At 43.9% G+C, this 18864-nt stretch overlaps 1 protein-coding gene across 4 annotated transcripts in view; it reads left to right on the top strand.

The window, feature by feature from the left end:
- Nucleotides 1-18864, top strand: part of ELMOD3 (ELMO domain containing 3) — a 184289-nt gene that overhangs the window by 44550 nt on the left and 120875 nt on the right. For all 4 annotated transcript variants that reach the window (XM_085636131.1, XM_085636129.1, XM_085636130.1 and 1 more), the window contains exons 2-3: nucleotides 3207-3811; nucleotides 5347-5421. In XM_085636131.1, coding sequence (XP_085492257.1) covers nucleotides 3770-3811; nucleotides 5347-5421 — 117 coding nt within the window. In that variant the 5' untranslated portion in view covers nucleotides 3207-3769. The remainder of the gene's footprint in view (nucleotides 1-3206; nucleotides 3812-5346; nucleotides 5422-18864) is intronic.

The following is an 18864-nucleotide window of genomic DNA, read 5'->3' as shown; positions in this document are numbered from 1 at the left end:
CACTGTTTGGGATACCCCTGATGCGAATATTGTTGTGGCAGGACCTAATTTTAAGATCCTATGATTTTTCCTGCAGCACAACGTGCTGGTCCTTGAGCTGGAAGATCCGCTACTGCAAGACTTCTCTCCCCTCCGAGTGCTTGTCAATGGACTTCTGAGATTGGGCGATCCTCTCTCCTAAATCATTGATGTCTCATTGCTTGTGGGACATCTTGGAGATCGGTCTTTACTCTCTTGATGTCATCATAGACTTCTTGAAAGACCTCGCAGAGAAGACTTATGGTGATGGACCGTGGCTGGTCTCTGTGCGTCTCTCCAGTCCCCCTCCATCTGCCACAGGAGCTCCATCTTCTTTCCTCTTACTGAAGGGCAACTTTAATGTTGCAGTCCTTCTTATGGTGCCCCCCTTCCCCTCCCCATCCTGGTCATGTAGGAATAGGGGGGCTGCCTCTTCCCCAAGAGTAAGGGGGCTGCGTCAAGTACCAGCTAAGTGTCAATGTACATTGGGGGTTTTGCCCAGGGTCTATAAGAGTGTAATGAGAATCTCCCAAGCAAACCCACATAAAATTAGGTCAAACCCACATTCTGCTGGCCAGCCCGGGGATGCATGAGATTCTCTACTCCCCCAAAGGCTTCTCCAGTATGCAATCACTCTAAGTAAATTGAGTGCAGTAATGGTGAGCGGCGATTTCCCAGTGAGTCTTAGGGATCCCCCACACAACTGACCATCTGTGATTCTCCTTGAATTAGGGGTCCTATAAAGTCTGATGTGACCTTCAGCCTGTCCAGTCGGGCTCTAAGTATGACCCCTTCCATCATGAAGGGGAGCTTAAGCACCGGGAAGTGTGTGGTCCCTTTCTCTCTCTTTTATCTAGCAGATTTCTGTCTGACTCCACAGCACGGATGTTCCATGGGCAGTCACCCTTCCCCCACGACCGACTGAGCATGGTGCTATTGGCATCCTCCAAGATGTCTTCTCTGTCGAGGTCCAAATGTTGTCACTGAAAATTGACCCTTTTTCTCCCAATGTGGGTAGCTGTGTATTTTGGGCCCTACCTTAGGCAGTACCTAAGGAAACGTAGCAAAATTGTACATTTTTAAAAACAAGATACCAAGGGGATTCTAGGGTGTGGTGACTTGTGTGGCTCTCAATAGGTTTTCTTTTTACCCAAAATCCCCTGCAAACCTCAAACTTTGACTGAAAAGCACATTTTCCTCACATATCTGTGATGTAAAGTTAGGGAATCTGTGAGGAGCTACAAACTTCCTTCCAGCCAGCATACACCCAAGTCTTCTGATAAAAATGGTACCTCACTTGTATGGTTAGGCCTAGTGCTTATGACCGGAAAGGACCCAAAACGCAATATGGATACATCACATTTTTGCACTGACAATTGACCCTTTTCTTGCAGTGTGAGTAGCTTAGGATTTTGAGCAGTAGCTATGCTGGCACCTAGGGAAATCTAGCAAGCCTGCACATTTTTTTAATACTAAACAACCGGGGGGAGGGGGGGTCAAGGGGTGGGTGACTTGCATGGTTCTCATCATGTCATTTTACCCAGAAGCCTTTGCAAACCTCAAACTTTGACTAAAAATACACATTTTCCAAGTATTTCTGTGAGTAAAAGATCTGGAATCTGCTGGAAGCCACAAATTTCCTAAAACCCAGCATTACCCCAAGTCTCCCAATAAAAATGCTACCTCACTTGTATGGGTTGGCCTAGTGCCCCCAACAGGAAAGGGATCAAAATGCAGCACAGACGCATCACATTTTTTAACTGAAAATTGACCACTTTTTTTGCAATGTGGGTAGCTGTGGGTTTTGGTCCCTAGCTCAACCAGCACCTAGGGACACCTAGCAAACCTGCACATTTTTAAAAAAGAGACATCCAGGGGTGTGTGATTGGCAGTGCTCTCATAGAAGCCCTTGCAGATATCAAAGTTTAGTTTATAAAAAAGACACACATTGTCCTCACATTACTGTGATGGAAAGTTCTGAAATCTTCAGGGAGCCTACCATCCTGAGTTCCCATGCATTTCCTGATCGGAACGGTACCCTACTTGTGTGGGTGTGCCAAGAGACCACAACACAGAAGGCTCTAAAGCGCTACATTGAGAGATAAGCAATAGGGGTAGCTACTGTATTTGTGGCCATGCTATGGCGCGACCCATGCAAACCTACGAGCGACAGGGATTTTTGAAAACTAGATAACCAGGTGATTTCGGAGTGGTGTGCCTTCCGGGAATCCCAGGAGGTTTCTTACCCACAACACGCTGCAAACCTCTACGCTTCCTGAAATTCAGTGCTCCAACCTTTAGCCAATACCTACTGGAGCACGATAAAAGCTAAAGGTGCAAAGAATGTGACCCAGATTGACAGACATCCAAAACAATTAACAACTCATGTTATTTTAATAAATGTATTAAGCGCATGAATGCCCAAAGGTGTCTTGGCACTGCTGAGGACTGGCGTAGCAGGTTCGTGTAAGGCACAGGTTACTATTTACTGAAAAACCACGTTTTCAGAGCCTTCCTGAAAGCAAGCAAAGTTGAAAGTGTTCTAATGGAAAAAGGATCATGATTTGAGCCATGCATAACCTGTGGAACATAATGTTTGTGCATCGTAAAAACAAACCAGGTCGGATCAGGACTTATGACGCCTAGTGACTTAAACTTGCTTCGAGTCTAAACGCTCAAATGGGTTCAAGTGAAAGAATGTATAAAGGGAAAGAAAATGTCTGATGAAATTTGAAGAAGCAGTGAGCTCCGGAGAAACTGTTTCAACCCATGCCTAGTTCTCTTGCTGTTCCCATTCATAGCCTCTCTCTCTCTCTTTCTTGGTTCCCTTCTATTATCCGCTTTTAAAGTGTAACAACATTAAGGTTTCACCTGCACTTACAAAGCTGATTGGTAATTGTTGGTGTGCTTCCTATGACTGCTATTTTTCCTGTTTTATAGTTGTATTGTAATTTTACAAATACTCTCCCAAATGTTCCATTAATCATTCCTTTCCACTACATGCATTACTAAGGCTTAACCTGATGTGATGATTTATTTGTTTGTATTTTTCATCTTATGTTTCTTCAATCATTGTGGATCAATGTATGTTTTTATTTTACTGATGGACAAATGGCCAACTGTTTGACGCTTACTTAATAAACCTGAATTGTGCATTGTTTTCTTCTTTCTTTTTTTTCTTTTTCCAGGACTGTGTGGAGGATCCGAAGTCCATCAAGGAACTGAGCTACTGTATTCCTCACCGTCACTTTTCTGTAGAAGTTGGATGTACCTTTTGAATTTTGAGGTGTCTCTTTGCACATGGACACAGTTGTATAGAAGAACCATCCACGGGCCTAATGGAAGGCAGGCATTTTCTGCTCCGCTCTCTTGCTTCTATGAAACAAAGCCTAGCTGCCCAACGATAATGGTCAATGACACCTAAGCTGGTTAGAAGGAGATAAAGACATGTAATCATTATTTCCGCGTCGATGGCTCTCTGGTAATTTGAAAGCAGCTAGTCCACGGTAGATTTTAAAATCATGTTAGATGATATGCTGCTCTTCTTTCTAAACGTCACAGCTTCCACTTGAAGAAAGGCCACCGTACGTGAGGCTACTATGAAGGGCCAACGTATTGTACCTATGGAGGTAATGCTCCTTCCCTGGTGTAAGGGTCACTCCCCATGGTGAATCCTGTGTGCTGTAAGCGGAATCCTGTAGTGCAGTGACACAAATATCTTGTGAGTCAGCCTCAAGAGGAGACCGTTGCCATGGATATACATGCAGATGAAAATCACAATGGTAAAGCAGAGGTAAGAGCCCCGAGAGTGTTGTTTTAGAAAAAGTCTACTTATTTGCATATGAATCTGAATTTTGAGTGGTTCTTTTACAGGCTGAAGCGTTTGGTAGACTTGAATAGTTGAGCTCCTGGCCTTTGACAACAGCTCTCACTGGTTGTGGTCATTGGGAATGTAGTGAACAGCCAAACAGTTGTAACTTTATGGCTTACTGTCATAAAACCAGTAGGGGATTTTGAGATAAGCCATAAAGTTACAACTGTGTGGTTGTTCACTACATTCCCAATGACCACCACCAGCTAGAGCTGTTGTCAAAGGCCAGGAGCTCAACTATTCAACAGCTCTAGCTGGTGGTGGTCATTGGGAATGTAGTGAACAGCCACACAGTTGTAACTCTATGGCTTATCTCAAAATCCCCTACTGGTTTTATGACAGTAAGCCATAAAGTTGCAACCTTGTGGCTGTTCTCTACTTTCCCACTGACCACAACCATCAGCTCCCTTGGGGGCGCCAAAGATTATGTAAATTGTTCTAGAAATGCCAATGGGTTTGTCCAGATAGGAGTCTATATGTTCATAAGTCACGTGGAAGTATCTTTGAAGATGCTTTTATTTCAGCTAAGCTAGATCCTGATTTTACACTGTTAAATCTGGAACACACTTTTAGACAAAGCAAATCTTTGAAGCCCGATCTTTTTCACTAGTTTATTTGAGCAAAATCATTTGCACATGAGCATTTGATTTGTACCACATTAAGCTTCTTTCCAATTCCCCTTCCTCTACCAAAGTAAATTGGGCCTGTCGGCACGTTTTATTTCTCTTTCATTGTGTCATTGTTGTATAGAACCCCATTATTTTCCTCATCGGTTCTTTCAGCCATACTCTGCTTACTGAACAGTTTTCGACAGAGTAATTGAATCTGTTTAAGATGGTGTGCGTGTTCTGTCTGTTGGTGGGGGCGGTATGCTGTGATTTAAACTTCCATTTAATCCAAATGCTCCTTTTTTTTTACCAGAAGGGTGACCACCTCACCGTCCTATCGCTGCCTAGGAATTCTGACTATACTGTGAACTCTGGGCGTTTGTGTGTTTTCCTTCACTTGAGTTCCTCGAAATGAATGTTCATTAAGTCCTTAAGGGGTAATTTATGCCTACTAGGATTGTGACCTTTCCCTGCGATCTTGTGGTACGGTTGTCAGCACTCCTTTGGAGTGCTCCCCTCTGCCATTTATAGGGGTGCCACAATGGCAGCTGGCTAGTGCCATTTAACCCTTATTTGCTCGAGTCACCTACGCACAGTCGTGTGAAGCATCGAGAAAGAACAGGTTTTAAACAAGGTTAGTGTGTATCCCAAAAAAGGACATTGCGTCAGTGTTTCTCTCTTCAGAATGTGCGTGCTGTTATCACAGCTCTCCCTCTCTCTGCCCGTGGGGGAAAGCGCGGGCTCGTCCAGGAAACCACAGCAACACGCCCGATACGAGAGGTGGCTGCAGACTGCATTTCTGTCATTTATAAACATTAATGTTTGACTTTGCGTTTTTTTTTTTTTAAGGGCATGAAGAACTGCATCCTGGAGTCCAGTCACCCTGAGCACGAATCAGACCTCCTGCCCACTAAAAACGTACCCGTGCGTATATTTGTACCTCAAATTGAATGTTGTCAGAATAGACAGGAATTGTAGCTTTTGTTCAGTTGGTCTGTTGGAAAATTTCGATAAAATGCTTGGAAAAATGAGAGCATTTGAGTCCTCTGATGCGCTGTAATTTGAACTTCAGTCTTTGTGTTGATAATAGTTTTTTATTTTAAAATATCTATTCCACAGTTGGAGTTTCTTGACGTATCCAGAATTAATTCAGTTAACTGCTGTACTTTAATTTTGCTCGTTACACTTTCCCAATTTTTATGTAAGTGCTGCACAGTCATGGCTTAAACATGAGAATGGTGGGGCAGCAGTTCCCACCAAGTCTGTCAATGCTTCATTGAACAGTAAAGTTGAGACATTGTCTCCTGCTGGAAGAAGTGACGAGAAAACAGCTATTTTCTTTGAGTGCTATGGTGGTGGTGGTGGTCTTGTATCATCTTTTAAGCAGTTTACAAGTTAAAAACATGCTTTCGAAGCTAAAGTCTGTAGATGGAAATGTGTTCATTAACGAATATTATTGCACAGTTGATGCCAGCATCTCTCATTTTATAAGAAAACGTGGCAGAAAACGACATTTCAGAAGGCCGGTAGGGTTTATCTATTTTTAGGAAATGTACACTGAGGTTTTTGGCAATCGGTGTGAATAGCGTCAGCAAGCCTGTGTGTGTTTTAGAAGGAAAACTACCTGTGTATCGTTTGAAATTGTGCAACAAAAGTGTCTCAATAAAATTGTATTTCTACAGGTGTACATCTTTGCATTTTGGTCCATAATTATGTGTTGGTATACGTGTATGGCCGGTTGTTTTTATCAGGAGACTTGTGTTGCTCCTTTCCCCACAGCCCAGCAGGGGTCTTTTTATGTCTGGTGTGACTCTGCAGCTGCCATCTTATCTTGTGTGATCAACAGAAAAACCTTTAAGCTGACAGGTGGGCTTTGGCTCCACCTGCACATGGAATTTTTTGGAGTAGAGAATTTAATTGGGCAGAAACTGTTTGCTGCCAGTGATAAAGACTTCTTATATTGGCCTTTTTCCGTTGGATGAAAACATATATTCAGTACAGCAGGAGTGAATAATTATGGTGACAAGTCTGTCGGTGCAATAGTGCTGATCTGTTTATTACTAAAAGTTATGACAAAGGCAGTAGGCCTGACCTATTTAATGTGAAAACAAATATTAAAATCAGTAGGCATTTAAGGGTGGATTGTTATAACACTGTGCTAAAGCCTGTAAACGTGTCTTTTGTTACATACAAAATCTGACTTCCTTAGTAGGAAAGGGTTTTGGTGTTGTTTACCCTCTGTGATAAAACCTGCAGATAGAAGATTTTTTAGGACCAGTTAGAGAAATTCTATTTTGCTGTGCGAACTGTAATTATGTATATATTTGTAATTTTATGACTTTATGTATTCCTGATGAGTAGCTTTTGGAAAGCTTATGCTCAGTATTGTAGGCCTAAAATAGTTTTGGTGACAATCCAATGATAATGGTGATTCTGATTAGTTCACCAAGACAAGTTAAGTCCTATGCCATAGGGTTGCTCTGTTACTTAGGAAAAGTTATAACATGGTTGTAGACCTAGTGTATTTATTGCAAAAATAATTTTTTAAAGCCATTATGCCTTCAAGGGTGGATTATTACACTGGGTTAAAGCCTGTAAGCCGGTATTTTGTTTAATGAAATCTCACAGATTACAGCAGTAGGCAAGAGCTTTGGTGTTGGTTAGCCCATCTAACGAACCCTGCAGACTCACCTTAAAGATTTGCCCTGTTAAAATCCTTGGTAGGCTCCCGTAAGGGGGCAGTTTATAATATTTTGCCAATTGGAAATTTCTACATATTAATAATTATACGATTGTATGACTGATGATTGTCTTGTGGGAAAGATTATGCTTAATATACTAGGCCTGAGTTATGATGACTTGCCAAATATACAGGCCCAATTGATTTATTGGTAAAAGTTATGCCTGATATCATATACAGGATCTGTCTATATGAAATAAGCATATATTAAAGTCAATATAGCCTTCAAAGGTGGATTGTACATGAGGTATTGTTACATAGAATCTTGCAGATTCCCTTCGTAGGCAGGAGTTTGGGTGTTGATTACTTCCTTTGAGTCCTGCTGGTATTGCAAGATTTGCACTGCAAAAATCTGTGCTAGACCTTCTTAGCGGTCTCTGACTGGTTTAGTTGTTTTAATCAATGAGAACTAGTCTATTTAGATGTGTAGGGAAGTCGCAAGGGTGTATGTTTTATGATGTATGTAAAAGGAAAGTGTTTTTCCTTTTAGAAAGCCCTCACCCACCAACCTAGTTGGTGGCATGCTTCATCATTGGGCCCACCCGATGACACCGACTGTGTCCCGGGTGTGCTTCTACGCCTGATTCGAGCGGAGCAGGTATATTACTGAGTGTGCAGTGTGGGTGACGTGAAGAGTGAAAGGTTAAAAACTGTCCAGTGATCCCAAAAAGATTACTTTATTTTTGGGCCTCTGGCAGCAGTAAAAACAAGGCGTTGGATGTGGGTGGAGTTGTATTTAGGGTACTCCTGCATCCAGTGGGTGGTGTACATGTTTCAGCCAGGCCTTGAAATGTAAAATGGCTTTCCTCAGGACCTATGTGAGTGGTGATTAAGTGAACTATGCTACAAGTAGGGACACAGAAACAAACTATGTGTTGCACGCGCTAAGGTGCATTATATGTAAGAGGGTCTTTCCCTCTCAGGACAGTACTGTACAAACAAAACATACAGAACATGACAAACATACAGAAATGCAGGTTAGCATGATTCGCATCATCACGTCTAATCATATTTTCCGTTACGTTCACGTGGTTGCGGAACTAGCGGCGGGGTGATGGTGTTAACTGTGAAAAAACGGTATATGCGGTAAGGTGGGTGGCAAAAATATCGAAGGTAAAAATAGTGAGAAAGAAAGACTTGTTTTCTCACACAAGCGAATTGCTGTTAGAGCCCCATGAGTATCCAGCAGGGGTACTGGCTGTTAAGGAGAAAAAACGGGAAAAGAGGTGTTGGCGCACTGGCCAAAGGTTAAGGTCTGAAAAGGAAAAGTCTTACCGATCAGTAGCGGCATTGTTGTGCCTCATGGTCGACTTACTGCATGTGAGTCCAGGACCCTCCTATCAACATGTCGTTGCTGCCACGGATCTCCGACGATACTGGGGCCGGGTTCGGGTATGCGCTTGAGTATCGTTCATGGCTGGTCCGGTGTTTTCAATTAGCACGCATTGGGAGTCAGCGGGGGGCGGATACTCCTTCGTGTCAGTGTTGCATGTGACGCGTACGCTGGTTGTCATGGTGACAAGGTGAAAACACGACGGCCGAGGCCAGTAGCGGGATGTCAATGTTTGCGGCAAATGCATTAGAAACCAAATATAGATGTGCATTTAATATTGAAAAGCAGCGTATCGGAGGAAGACAGGAGAGGCTGTTTGGCGGTACCGGGGAGAACCACAAACACCAGAAGGTAGAGGAGCAGCAGCGTCACCAGCAGCCCCTCCCTCCCGCACCGGATTTAAATAAATAACCTCGCGGGAGACGCAGCGTATCGGAGGAAGACAGGAGAGGCTGTTTGGCGGTACCGGGGAGAACCACAAAGACCAGGAGGTAGAGGGGCAGCAGCGTCACCAGCGGCCCCTCCCTCCCGCACCGGATTTAAATAAATAACTTTGCGCCTCCCGCTTCGCAGGAGACGCAGCGTATCGGAGGAAGACAGGAGAGGCTGTTTGGCGGCACCGGGGAGAACCACAAAGACCAGGAGGTAGAGGGGCAGCAGCGTCACCAGCGGCCCCTCCCTCTCGCACCGGATTTAAATAAATAACCTCGCGCCTCCCGCTTCTCGGGAGACGCAGCGTATCGGAGGAAGACAGGAGAGGCTGTTTGGCGGCACCGGGGAGAACCACAAAGACCAGGAGGTAGAGGGGCAGCAGCGTCACCAGGGGCCCCTCCCTCCCGCACCGGATTTAAATAAATAACCTCGCGCCTCCCGCTTTGCGGGAGACGCAGCGTATCGGAGGAAGACCGGAGAGGCTGTTTGGCGGCACCGGGGAGAACCACAAAGACCAGGATGTAGAGGGGCAGCAGCGTCACCAGCGGACCCTCTCTCCTGCACCGGATTTAAATAAATAACCTCGCGCCTCCCGCTTCGCGGGAGGCGCAGCGTATCGGAGGAAGACAGGAGAGGCTGTCTGGCGGCACCGGGGAGAACCACAAAGACCAGGAGGTAGAGGGGCAGCAGCGTCACCAGCGGCTCCTCCCTCACATCACGAGGGCGATATATTTGGCCATACTGTGACGAAACGCGGGACGCGCGCGGGCGGCGCCGGGCTAAGCCTGGGCAAAGGGCGGGCCGTCTGTGGCCGTCAGGGGCCAGAGGAGGCCGGCCCATCTCTCTTTCCAGCAGAAGACCAAGTTACAATCATGGGTAAGCGGAAACTCCATACTACACAGGACCAGGGGGGGGGCTAAAGCGAAAGTCCCTAGAAAGTCGGCAAGTATCATATCATACCTAACCTCTGCTGTGGGAGTGTTAACATCAGAAATTGCACAGGCTGAGCGAGAACTTGGTCTTAATAACAACGTAGCACAAGAAACTGGTCCTATGCAGCCTCCGGGGAATAATCCTGTCCCACTAGAGCCTGTCATTATTGTCGGTCCCCCAGTCCCGGTTCTAGAACATCAAAGTGCTGCTGGAACTGTTTCGGCCCCTGATTCTCCGATTATGATGGCCAAATCCATGTCCTATCAGGCCCCTGTAATCAAAAGGCAATCTAAGCCCCAATCAAAAGGTGCCAGGAAAACGGGCAAAAAACTCAACAAGCGGGATCTTACATCTAACCGCATTTTACCGGACCCTAGCCAAGTGACTTTTGACTCTCTTCACTCCTCTGTTCGGGACATGGTGGAAAACATTTTTACTAGCCGACTCGAGGAGTCTCTAACCAGCATTGCCAAAGACATTGTTGATACCCTGAACATGTGTGTTGCTAGTTTATTAGAGAAATGTGCCCAGATTGATTCCACCCTTTCAGCCATAAACAAGGCTCGTAACCCTATGCAAAACAGTACCCCTCCTAGACCGACTCATCTGACAACAGCTGGCCCTAGTAGCAGGATAGGGGGGGATTCCTCTAGGATCCCGAGTATAGCTGTGTCCCCCAAGTCGAGCACCACCATCACAACCCTAGAGGTTAGGGACTCGGAGGGGCATTTGAACAGGAAAACCAGGTCCCTAGCCCAACCTACATCTCAGGATAATTTTGTTAGAGGGCATACTTCATGTAACCCCTCAATTCAACCTTGTATTAATCTCCCCCCTGAGGCTGTCCGTTGGTGGTCATCCTGGTTAAAGTCCCGCCACTACCGTACAGAAAAACGGAATCATCCGAAGCACTACTGTCAGTTACCAGGAAATGGTGTGACCAGAACTGCTCGGGTGATGCCAATATTTCACGTCATATTTTGACAGCCAGGCGGGTTGGGTGGATAGGTGGTACTAAGAAAAAATTTAAGGGGGACTGTGTGGTGGTTAATTTTAATAACCCCTATGTAGCAACACGTTTACTATGGGACGCCTCTGATATGGCTGGGGAGGATGGTAAAATTAGGGCTGTCCCTTTAAGCCTTTTTTATCCATCGCCCCTCCGTTTTTTCAACACTCGAGGGAGACACTGTCCCCCGCTACGATCTGAGCGCCCATTGGCACTGGTGCCTTGTGCCGTTTCTAGCGTAGACCCTGCGCCTTGGTGTTCCACCAAAGCTCCTTCTCAGGGTAACCCCAGATTTATTAGGATAGATAGGACCACTGATGCCATTGTTTTATCCAACAGGTTTTTACCCCTGTCCCAGCTAGATGCTAACGACTGACTAGATCTTTCAGCCTCCATTCCATGTAACACTGGTAACGATATAGTTAACCCAGGGGCCCCTGGAGACTCCGTGAGAATCATGACCTGGAAGGTAGCTGGTCTACGTTCTAAACAAGAAGATGTAAACTGGTTAAAATTTGTTGCAGGTTTTGACATTATAGCTCTACAAGAGACCTGGGCTAGGGAAAATAACTTGTGGATTGACGGTTTTAAATCCTATTTTCACCCTGCATTACCATCGGCAGCAGGCAGAGCTAAGGGTGAACTTGAATATATAAGTTAGCGCACACCAACTATTGTAAAGACAAATAACAATTAGTACAATTAAAAACATGAAGCGTGCAACTCAGAAACGAGGAAGCCCGCCTCGCAATGTAACAAATGAACTGCTGGTGAACCGACACCAGTATACTGAGTGCACAGCTGAAACAATACAGGAAACAATTGTATCACTTTTGAAAATCATGGAAAAAAATTGTCATGAGTTTGAACTCTCTTGAACAATCTGCTGCGAAAAACAGGCCAAATTTTTTTGAAAGAAATGTTTTTTATAAATCAATCAAAAGGCAACAAGACAAATGCACATAGCATTGATGTTGAAGTAACATAGAAAACAATAATGCATGAATACATTCAATGTACAAGCTTCACAATGGCAATCCAATTGATCGTCAATTCATGGGGAGATGCCCAATGCATTTCGGGATGGGAAGCATCCCTTCTTCAGGGGCAGCTGTGAAACAAAGGAAGTTACATTGAAATTTAATACACTGTAGATTAACTGTATAAATAACACTGCAAAAATTGCACCGAAAAAATTACAAGATGCACCATGGTAGGAACCAGGGGGGTGGGTAGCTGATCTGGATCACGCCGAGACAATTCAACGTGCCAACTAAATGGAGAACAGAAAGGGATGGAATAACCAGTGAGCGTGTGAATAAACCAAAAACGAACCCATTGTGTTAAGGAGAGTGAAAGATATAAAAAACGTGCAAAAAGTGGCATGAAGACTACTAAAAAAATGTTCAAATGACCGTAATAAATGATTACTGTGCGTTAGTAATAAGCCATCATGCTGGCTTCTGTACAAAACTAAAAAAACTTAACAGACTCTTACTGGAATGAAAAGACGGGCAAAGATGTTCGTGTCAACACGGAGTTCACAGAGTCTGTCAGATAAATGGGAAGCTTCAAAAAGAGTGCGCTGGAACACAAAGAATGCACAATTATAGCCCAAAGTCAAACGAAAACAATGACGTTACGAGGAGAAAAGTGAAAGCAAAGGCTTACAAGTGACGGTCCAAGGGGGCTGATCAATGCGATAGGAGGATGCTGCTGAACAGCGTGTCAAAATTATGAATGCTCTGTAAATGAAATAAAGAAACGCAAATGAAGGTGAGGATAACGCGTGTCGACAAAAGATTGTGTGCTAGTGTTCAAAATTGCAATACCTGAACGAGGGTAAATCACGTCTGAGTGAATTGCAGCGACTGTAACACAGAAAAAAGAAAAAAGGACAGAAACTGAGGCCATGGAGTTAAAGTAGAATTCCGAGCGGGAATGACTAAAAAGTGCCGGCATGGACTTACCATTAAGATGCAAAGTGAACAGCTGAGAGAATTCAGACTCCTGTAGACCACCGGAAAAGAAGGTGACGCGAGCGTGTACAACCAGGGAGAGAAATCAGTAAGCGCGTGGTCTACGTTCTAAACAAGAAGATGTAAACTGGTTAAAATTTGTTGCAGGTTTTGACATTATAGCTCTACAAGAGAGACCTGGGCTAGGGAAAATAACTTGTGGATTGACGGTTTTAAATCCTATTTTCACCCTGCATTACCATCGGCAGCAGGCAGAGCTAAGGGTGGCCTGCTGTTCCTTTTCTCTACAAAACTTAAGGCCAAGATCTCCCAGCTAGACATAGCCTCCCATAACTGTCAAATGTTGGAATGTATTATGGGGTTGCAATCCAAAATATTGTTTATTAATTTTCATAATGCTGGGGATTGTGTACCTGTGAATGAGAATCTTAGTTTTTTATCAAAATTCTTAGAACTGTATAAAGCACGTCAGACCACTTTTGTACAAATTATTTTTATGGGTGATTTTAATATTCATCTTTGTGATTTTAATTGTAAGATTGTTGATCCGCACGGCCCCCCGCACTCTGCCCCACCTCACTTTGAACATTCTATCAAGGGTGAGGCTCTAGAAGAACTCCTTCAATTGGCGGATCTTTATGAGCCTTGTCTTTTAACCAAGAGTGAACGGGTAGCGACGTTTGAAGCAAGGGATAGTGAATCAATTATTGATTATATTTTCCTATCGCCAGCTCTCTTAAGTTGGGTCTATAGGTACTATGTTTTTCGGTCTCCATTCAGTGACCACAATCCTGTAATCTTAGTATTAGATAAGGGTTTTTTTCCCACGGAGGTTCAATTGGCCCCAGTCCCCCCTGTTATCCTGGTGTCTTGTGACCATGGTAGGAAACTAAAGTGGGCCAAAGTAGTCCCGGAGGACTTTATGGAGAATTTAATTGCGAAAAACAGTGTTGCGTTTGGTAAGTGTTTGGACCCCTCCACTACGGGTGGAGAGAGAATTTCTGCCTTTGACTCTATTTGCTCCCAGGTCGCCTCAGACCTAACTATTACTAGCAATCTGCGTCCTTTACAGGGGAAAAAGTGGTTTGACTCTAGCTGTTCTAGGGCCCATCAAAATTTATTAACTGCTCTAAAAAAGCAACCCCGGGACAAAACCCAAATATCCATCCTTAGGAAAGATTATAAACTAACCACCCAGAGACGAAAAAACGAACTAAAAAGGAGGCCTGGGATGCCTTAACTTCGGTAGAGGTTCTTAAGGATAGTGCTAAGTTTTGGAACATAGTTAATAGTCCACTCTTAACGGGGGTGCAAAATGCTCCACTTGATATTTACATCCCAGAGGGGGAGTGGTTGGCCCATTTTGAACAAATTTACGCAAGTAATTTGACCATGGACATTTTTAAGGCCCCTGAAACATCCCCCCCCCCTAATTTTTTGACATTTGATAAACATGATGTGGGGAAGGCCATAAAAGACTCTGCCTCCAACAAGGCCCCAGGACCAGATGGTGTCCCGCTGGAGCTCTACAAAGGTGACATTGAGCTCTGGAGCAATATTTTAACCAATGTTTTTAACGCTAGTGTTGTGAATGGGTTTCCGGAGTCCTGGTCCAAATCAATTATTATACCGGTTTTTAAAAAGGGAGAGGGGGTGATCCGAGATGTTACCGGCCCATTTCATTAATTGATTCAGCGGTCAAAATTTTGGGTAAAGTGATCCTGAATAAAATTTCAGACTGGGTGACGGAGAGGGGGCTTTTATCGGAGGCCCAATATGGCTTTAGATCTGGTAGGGGTACCATGGAACAGTGCCTTAACTTGTACCTCCTAATTAACAAGTACACAAAATCAACCAAAGGCCCCATATATCTGGCATTTATGGATCTACCCACAGCTTTCGATCTGGTGAATAGATCAAAGCTGTGGACGATCCTGTTGGATTTGGGGATTGATCCTTGTCTTGTCCATTTTCTAGCGGATCTGCACCAAGATTTACATGCCGCAGTAAGGGTGTCCCATGAGGGTAAATGCACACGCCACTTTAAATCGGCCAGAGGGGTCCGCCAAGGTTGTATCCTGGCCCCCTTACTTTTTACTATATATATCAACAAGTTAGATATCAACTTAGGCAAGGCCAGCCTGGATATTCCGCGTATAGGGAGCTGTAGTTTACCTGTCCTTCTGTACGCGGACGACGCTGTCCTATTGGCTCGTACCCCTCTGGGAATACAGAGACTATTGAACTCCTTTGGGGAGTTCATGAGTTCTTTGGATTTAGTGGTGAACAGTTCTAAATCGCATGTTATGTCCCAGGGCACTCGTAAAAACAAAGTTAAACATTTCTACTGTAACGGAGTAGAGGTCACAAAAGTAAAGGTATTTACCTACCTGGGGGTCCTGTTTGATGATAGATGTTCGTGGACCCCACAGCTTATAGCCAAGAAGAACAGTGTAGGTAGAGCTTCCTCCGCTATATTAAATTTTGCCCGACGCCTGGGTGGTAAACCATGTGAGGCTGTTCTTGCCATCTATAGGGCGAAATGTTTAGCTTTAGCGGTCTATGGTGCCGCTATCTGGGGGTATAAAAGAGCGGAGGGTGTCCAACTGGTAGAAAATAAATTCTTTCGCTCACTTCTCTCCGTCCCCCAGTCATCCCCTACCTTCTCAATACACCAAGAATTGGGAATGGATTATGTCTCTGATTGTATACGTCTGGCCCCTTTAACATTTTGACTGAAAATATGGTTGAACCCTGAACTCTCCCTAAATCGATTAATCTTAAAAGACTGTATTGACTTAGATAGAGCGTCCGATATCCCCTGGCTCCTGTACATTAAGAAAACGTTTTATAATCTAGGGCGCCCTGAGATATACGAGAACCCAGAAGTGATCACTAAGGGGGATATTGACCGGGTTAAAGCTCAGTTCCTGAATTTAAGGTCTCAAGAGCGGGAGGGAGTGGAACTCAACAAAGTGTCTGTAAGGGCCCATTTCTTACTAATAACCTCCCACCAGATCGAGCCTTACCTTAAGTTGGTCACGAACCATTTTCACCGCTGGCTGTTGACTAGATTTCGTTTTAATTTGGTACATTTTAATTTAGGGAGCTTCCAAGGATGGAGTAAACCAGAAGACGCTGCTCTTTGCAAATGTGATGATAGGTCAATCCAAGACACTGTGCACTTTATTCTATTTTGTAATTATTATACTGCAAGCAGAGAGAAGTACATTTTACCATTGTTTCAAGGGAGAGGTTTTTATCAAGTTAAACCAGCTCTGATGTACCTGCAACTACTTGACTGTCCATGGATTATTTTTAATATTGCTAATTTTTTGGTTTCTGCAGTGCGGACAAGGAAAAAACTTGATGTCCAGCCTGGATTATGACATCAGTGGCACATTTATTTGTCTGGATGATCTTTTCAGGAAGTGTTTATCACATTGTATTTTTTAACGTATTTTATCTGTATGAATTTTTGTGATGTACTTTTATGATTTAAATTAATCGATTAAAGTGGTTTTGACTGACTGACTGACTATTGAAAAGCGTGTACGAAGGGCCTAAATGGTGTGACTAGTCCGTACTTAAGCAGAGGCCAGCACTGTGTGGCAGGACCCCAGTGTCTATCTTGTGTCGCGTACGCTGGTTGTCATAGTGACAAGGTGAAAACAAGGCGGGCGAGTATGGAACTAACGGGGCCAGTAGCGGGATATCCGTGTTTGCGGCAAGCGCATTAGGAACCAAATAGGGATGTGCATTAATGTTGAAACTAAATAACGTTACTAGTCTGCACTAAAGCAGGGGCCAACACTGTGTGGCAGGACCCCAGTGTCTGGCTTTGATGGCCCATATGTCAGGTGCTGATGACGCCCGGAGGCTCAGGGCCCTGCCATAACGAATGGTGACGAGGGGTAGATCAACAGTTTAAGCTGTGCCATGGGATAGAATCGTTCAGCCCATCGATATGGGTAGACAGACGGTAAATCCATCGCTGTTCCTTAGTCAGTAGGATTTTGTCATTGTTCTGTGACGTGTGAGGAAAGTGCTCGATCACTGTCCAGGACATGTCATTTGGGGCATGTCCTGATTGAAGGTAATGGTCAGTCAGGCGGCATATTGTGCTCCTGTGTTCAACTATTCTGGTGCGCACTTTGCGCGTTGTCATGCCCAAGTATCGCAAGGCGCACGGGCATGCGATGAGATACACAACGTTGGTCGAATTGCAATTAGTGTGGTGGAGTTGTTTCCAGGTCTTGTCTGGTTCCAATGAGAGGGTCTTGGATGCTCGTGTCGGGTGGCAGACACTGCAGTCATTACATGGGTAGTGTCCATTTACTGGAGGGAGGCCCCATGTGGAAAGGAGAGCGTTGGGCTGTGGTTTTGGTTGTGTCCTTGGTTGTGTACTGACCAGGCGGTCTCTCGGGCTGCTGTTCCTTTTGTAGGCGAATAGTGGGGGAGTACAATTTCTGGTTCCTGAGTTGGTTTAGTTGTTGCCCAGGCTTTTGTAATCAACCCATTCATTTAAAAAGTCTTGTGTACATACATATATAGGCAGACTTTGAGTCATCCCTTTTTTGCCCTTGGTCTGTTAGTGTCATTCGCACACTGCTTTCATACTTGAAAACACAAAGCATGGGGCAATGGATCAACCCCCTTCAGCCATTGGCTCAATTTCCCTATGATTGACAGCATTTTGTTTGATCCCAATGCACGCCCATCTGAAAATGTGTGCAGTTCAGTGCCAGGGCTGGTGTCCCAGTCTCTGACTCCTTATAAAGGCCCTTTTTAATACATTTTTTTATTCTGCTTTTTAATTTTGTTTAATTTTAGAAAATATTCCAGTCCACCTGACAATGCCTCTGGGCCATTTGTTTGCCACTCTTCATCCTAAGTGTGCCACTTCCCACATTACTATTGCTTCTAACCAGAGTGGCCGTCATGGAATGGTATTGTACATAATGAAAACATTGTTTTACCATTCTAGGATGGCCAATATGTTGATACTAAATTAGTGGTCATGTTAGAACTTTCAATCAATGATACACTGTGAATGAAGCATTCTGCTATGCTTAATTTGACTTTCTATTGCAAACATGCCGTGTTTAGGCAGAGGCATGATTTCTTTTTTCTACTTTTATCCTTTTCAGTTATCTTGAATATGCTTCTTGAATGCATGAGTTTTATTGTGGATCAGTATGTGGGTAAAAGCAAAAATAAGCAAGTAAATGGAGGAAGAAATGCAAGGATGAATGGGAGAGTGAATGCATGTTGTTACTGAATGCATAACCCCGTCCCTAACTGAAAAGGCTCTTTCAGTTATAAGCCAGAATCATTGGCATTACCAGTGCTTGTTTGAGCGTCTTGTGTTTGTCTTCCCCTCGCCTTTAAGCAAGTCTATTAGTTCCTTTTTCTGTCACACCGTTGTTGGTCTACATCTAAATTTATTAAACCTGCTATGATCATTGTTCACCTTTAAGTCTTGTGTTTGACTTTGATTTTGTTGTCTTCTATTATTCTGCTTTCTACTTAGACATGTATTCTTCTTTAACTAGCGGGATGCTATTTCACTCTTTTTAGTCTTGTTTCTGTGACAAGGCTTACATAGTACAATATGCAAACTTAATTACCCTCTACCTCATGTCTGGAGAAGCAGTGTCACTAAAGGTTTAGAAGAATTGCTTTTTTGCGTCTTGCTTGGAGATAGTGGTTGTTGTTTTGTCATCCTCATGTGAGCAAACAAATTCATTAAAAAAATTAATATATATATATATTCATTTATATTCTCCATTCAGCGCGTATTGATGGCGTGCTGCCCAAATGTCAAGGGTGCTCGTGGAACGCCCACGCGTTTACAAATCCTGATATTTCTGCAAAATTTAAATCCCGAAACTATCTATCTATCTATATATATATATATATATATATATATATATATATA

Source organism: Triturus cristatus, chromosome 11, assembly GCF_964204655.1.
Source record: "Triturus cristatus chromosome 11, aTriCri1.1, whole genome shotgun sequence".
Lineage (NCBI taxonomy): Eukaryota > Metazoa > Chordata > Amphibia > Caudata > Salamandridae > Triturus > Triturus cristatus.
Note: the sequence above shows the minus strand (reverse complement) of the source record. Positions and strands in the feature narration are given on the sequence as shown.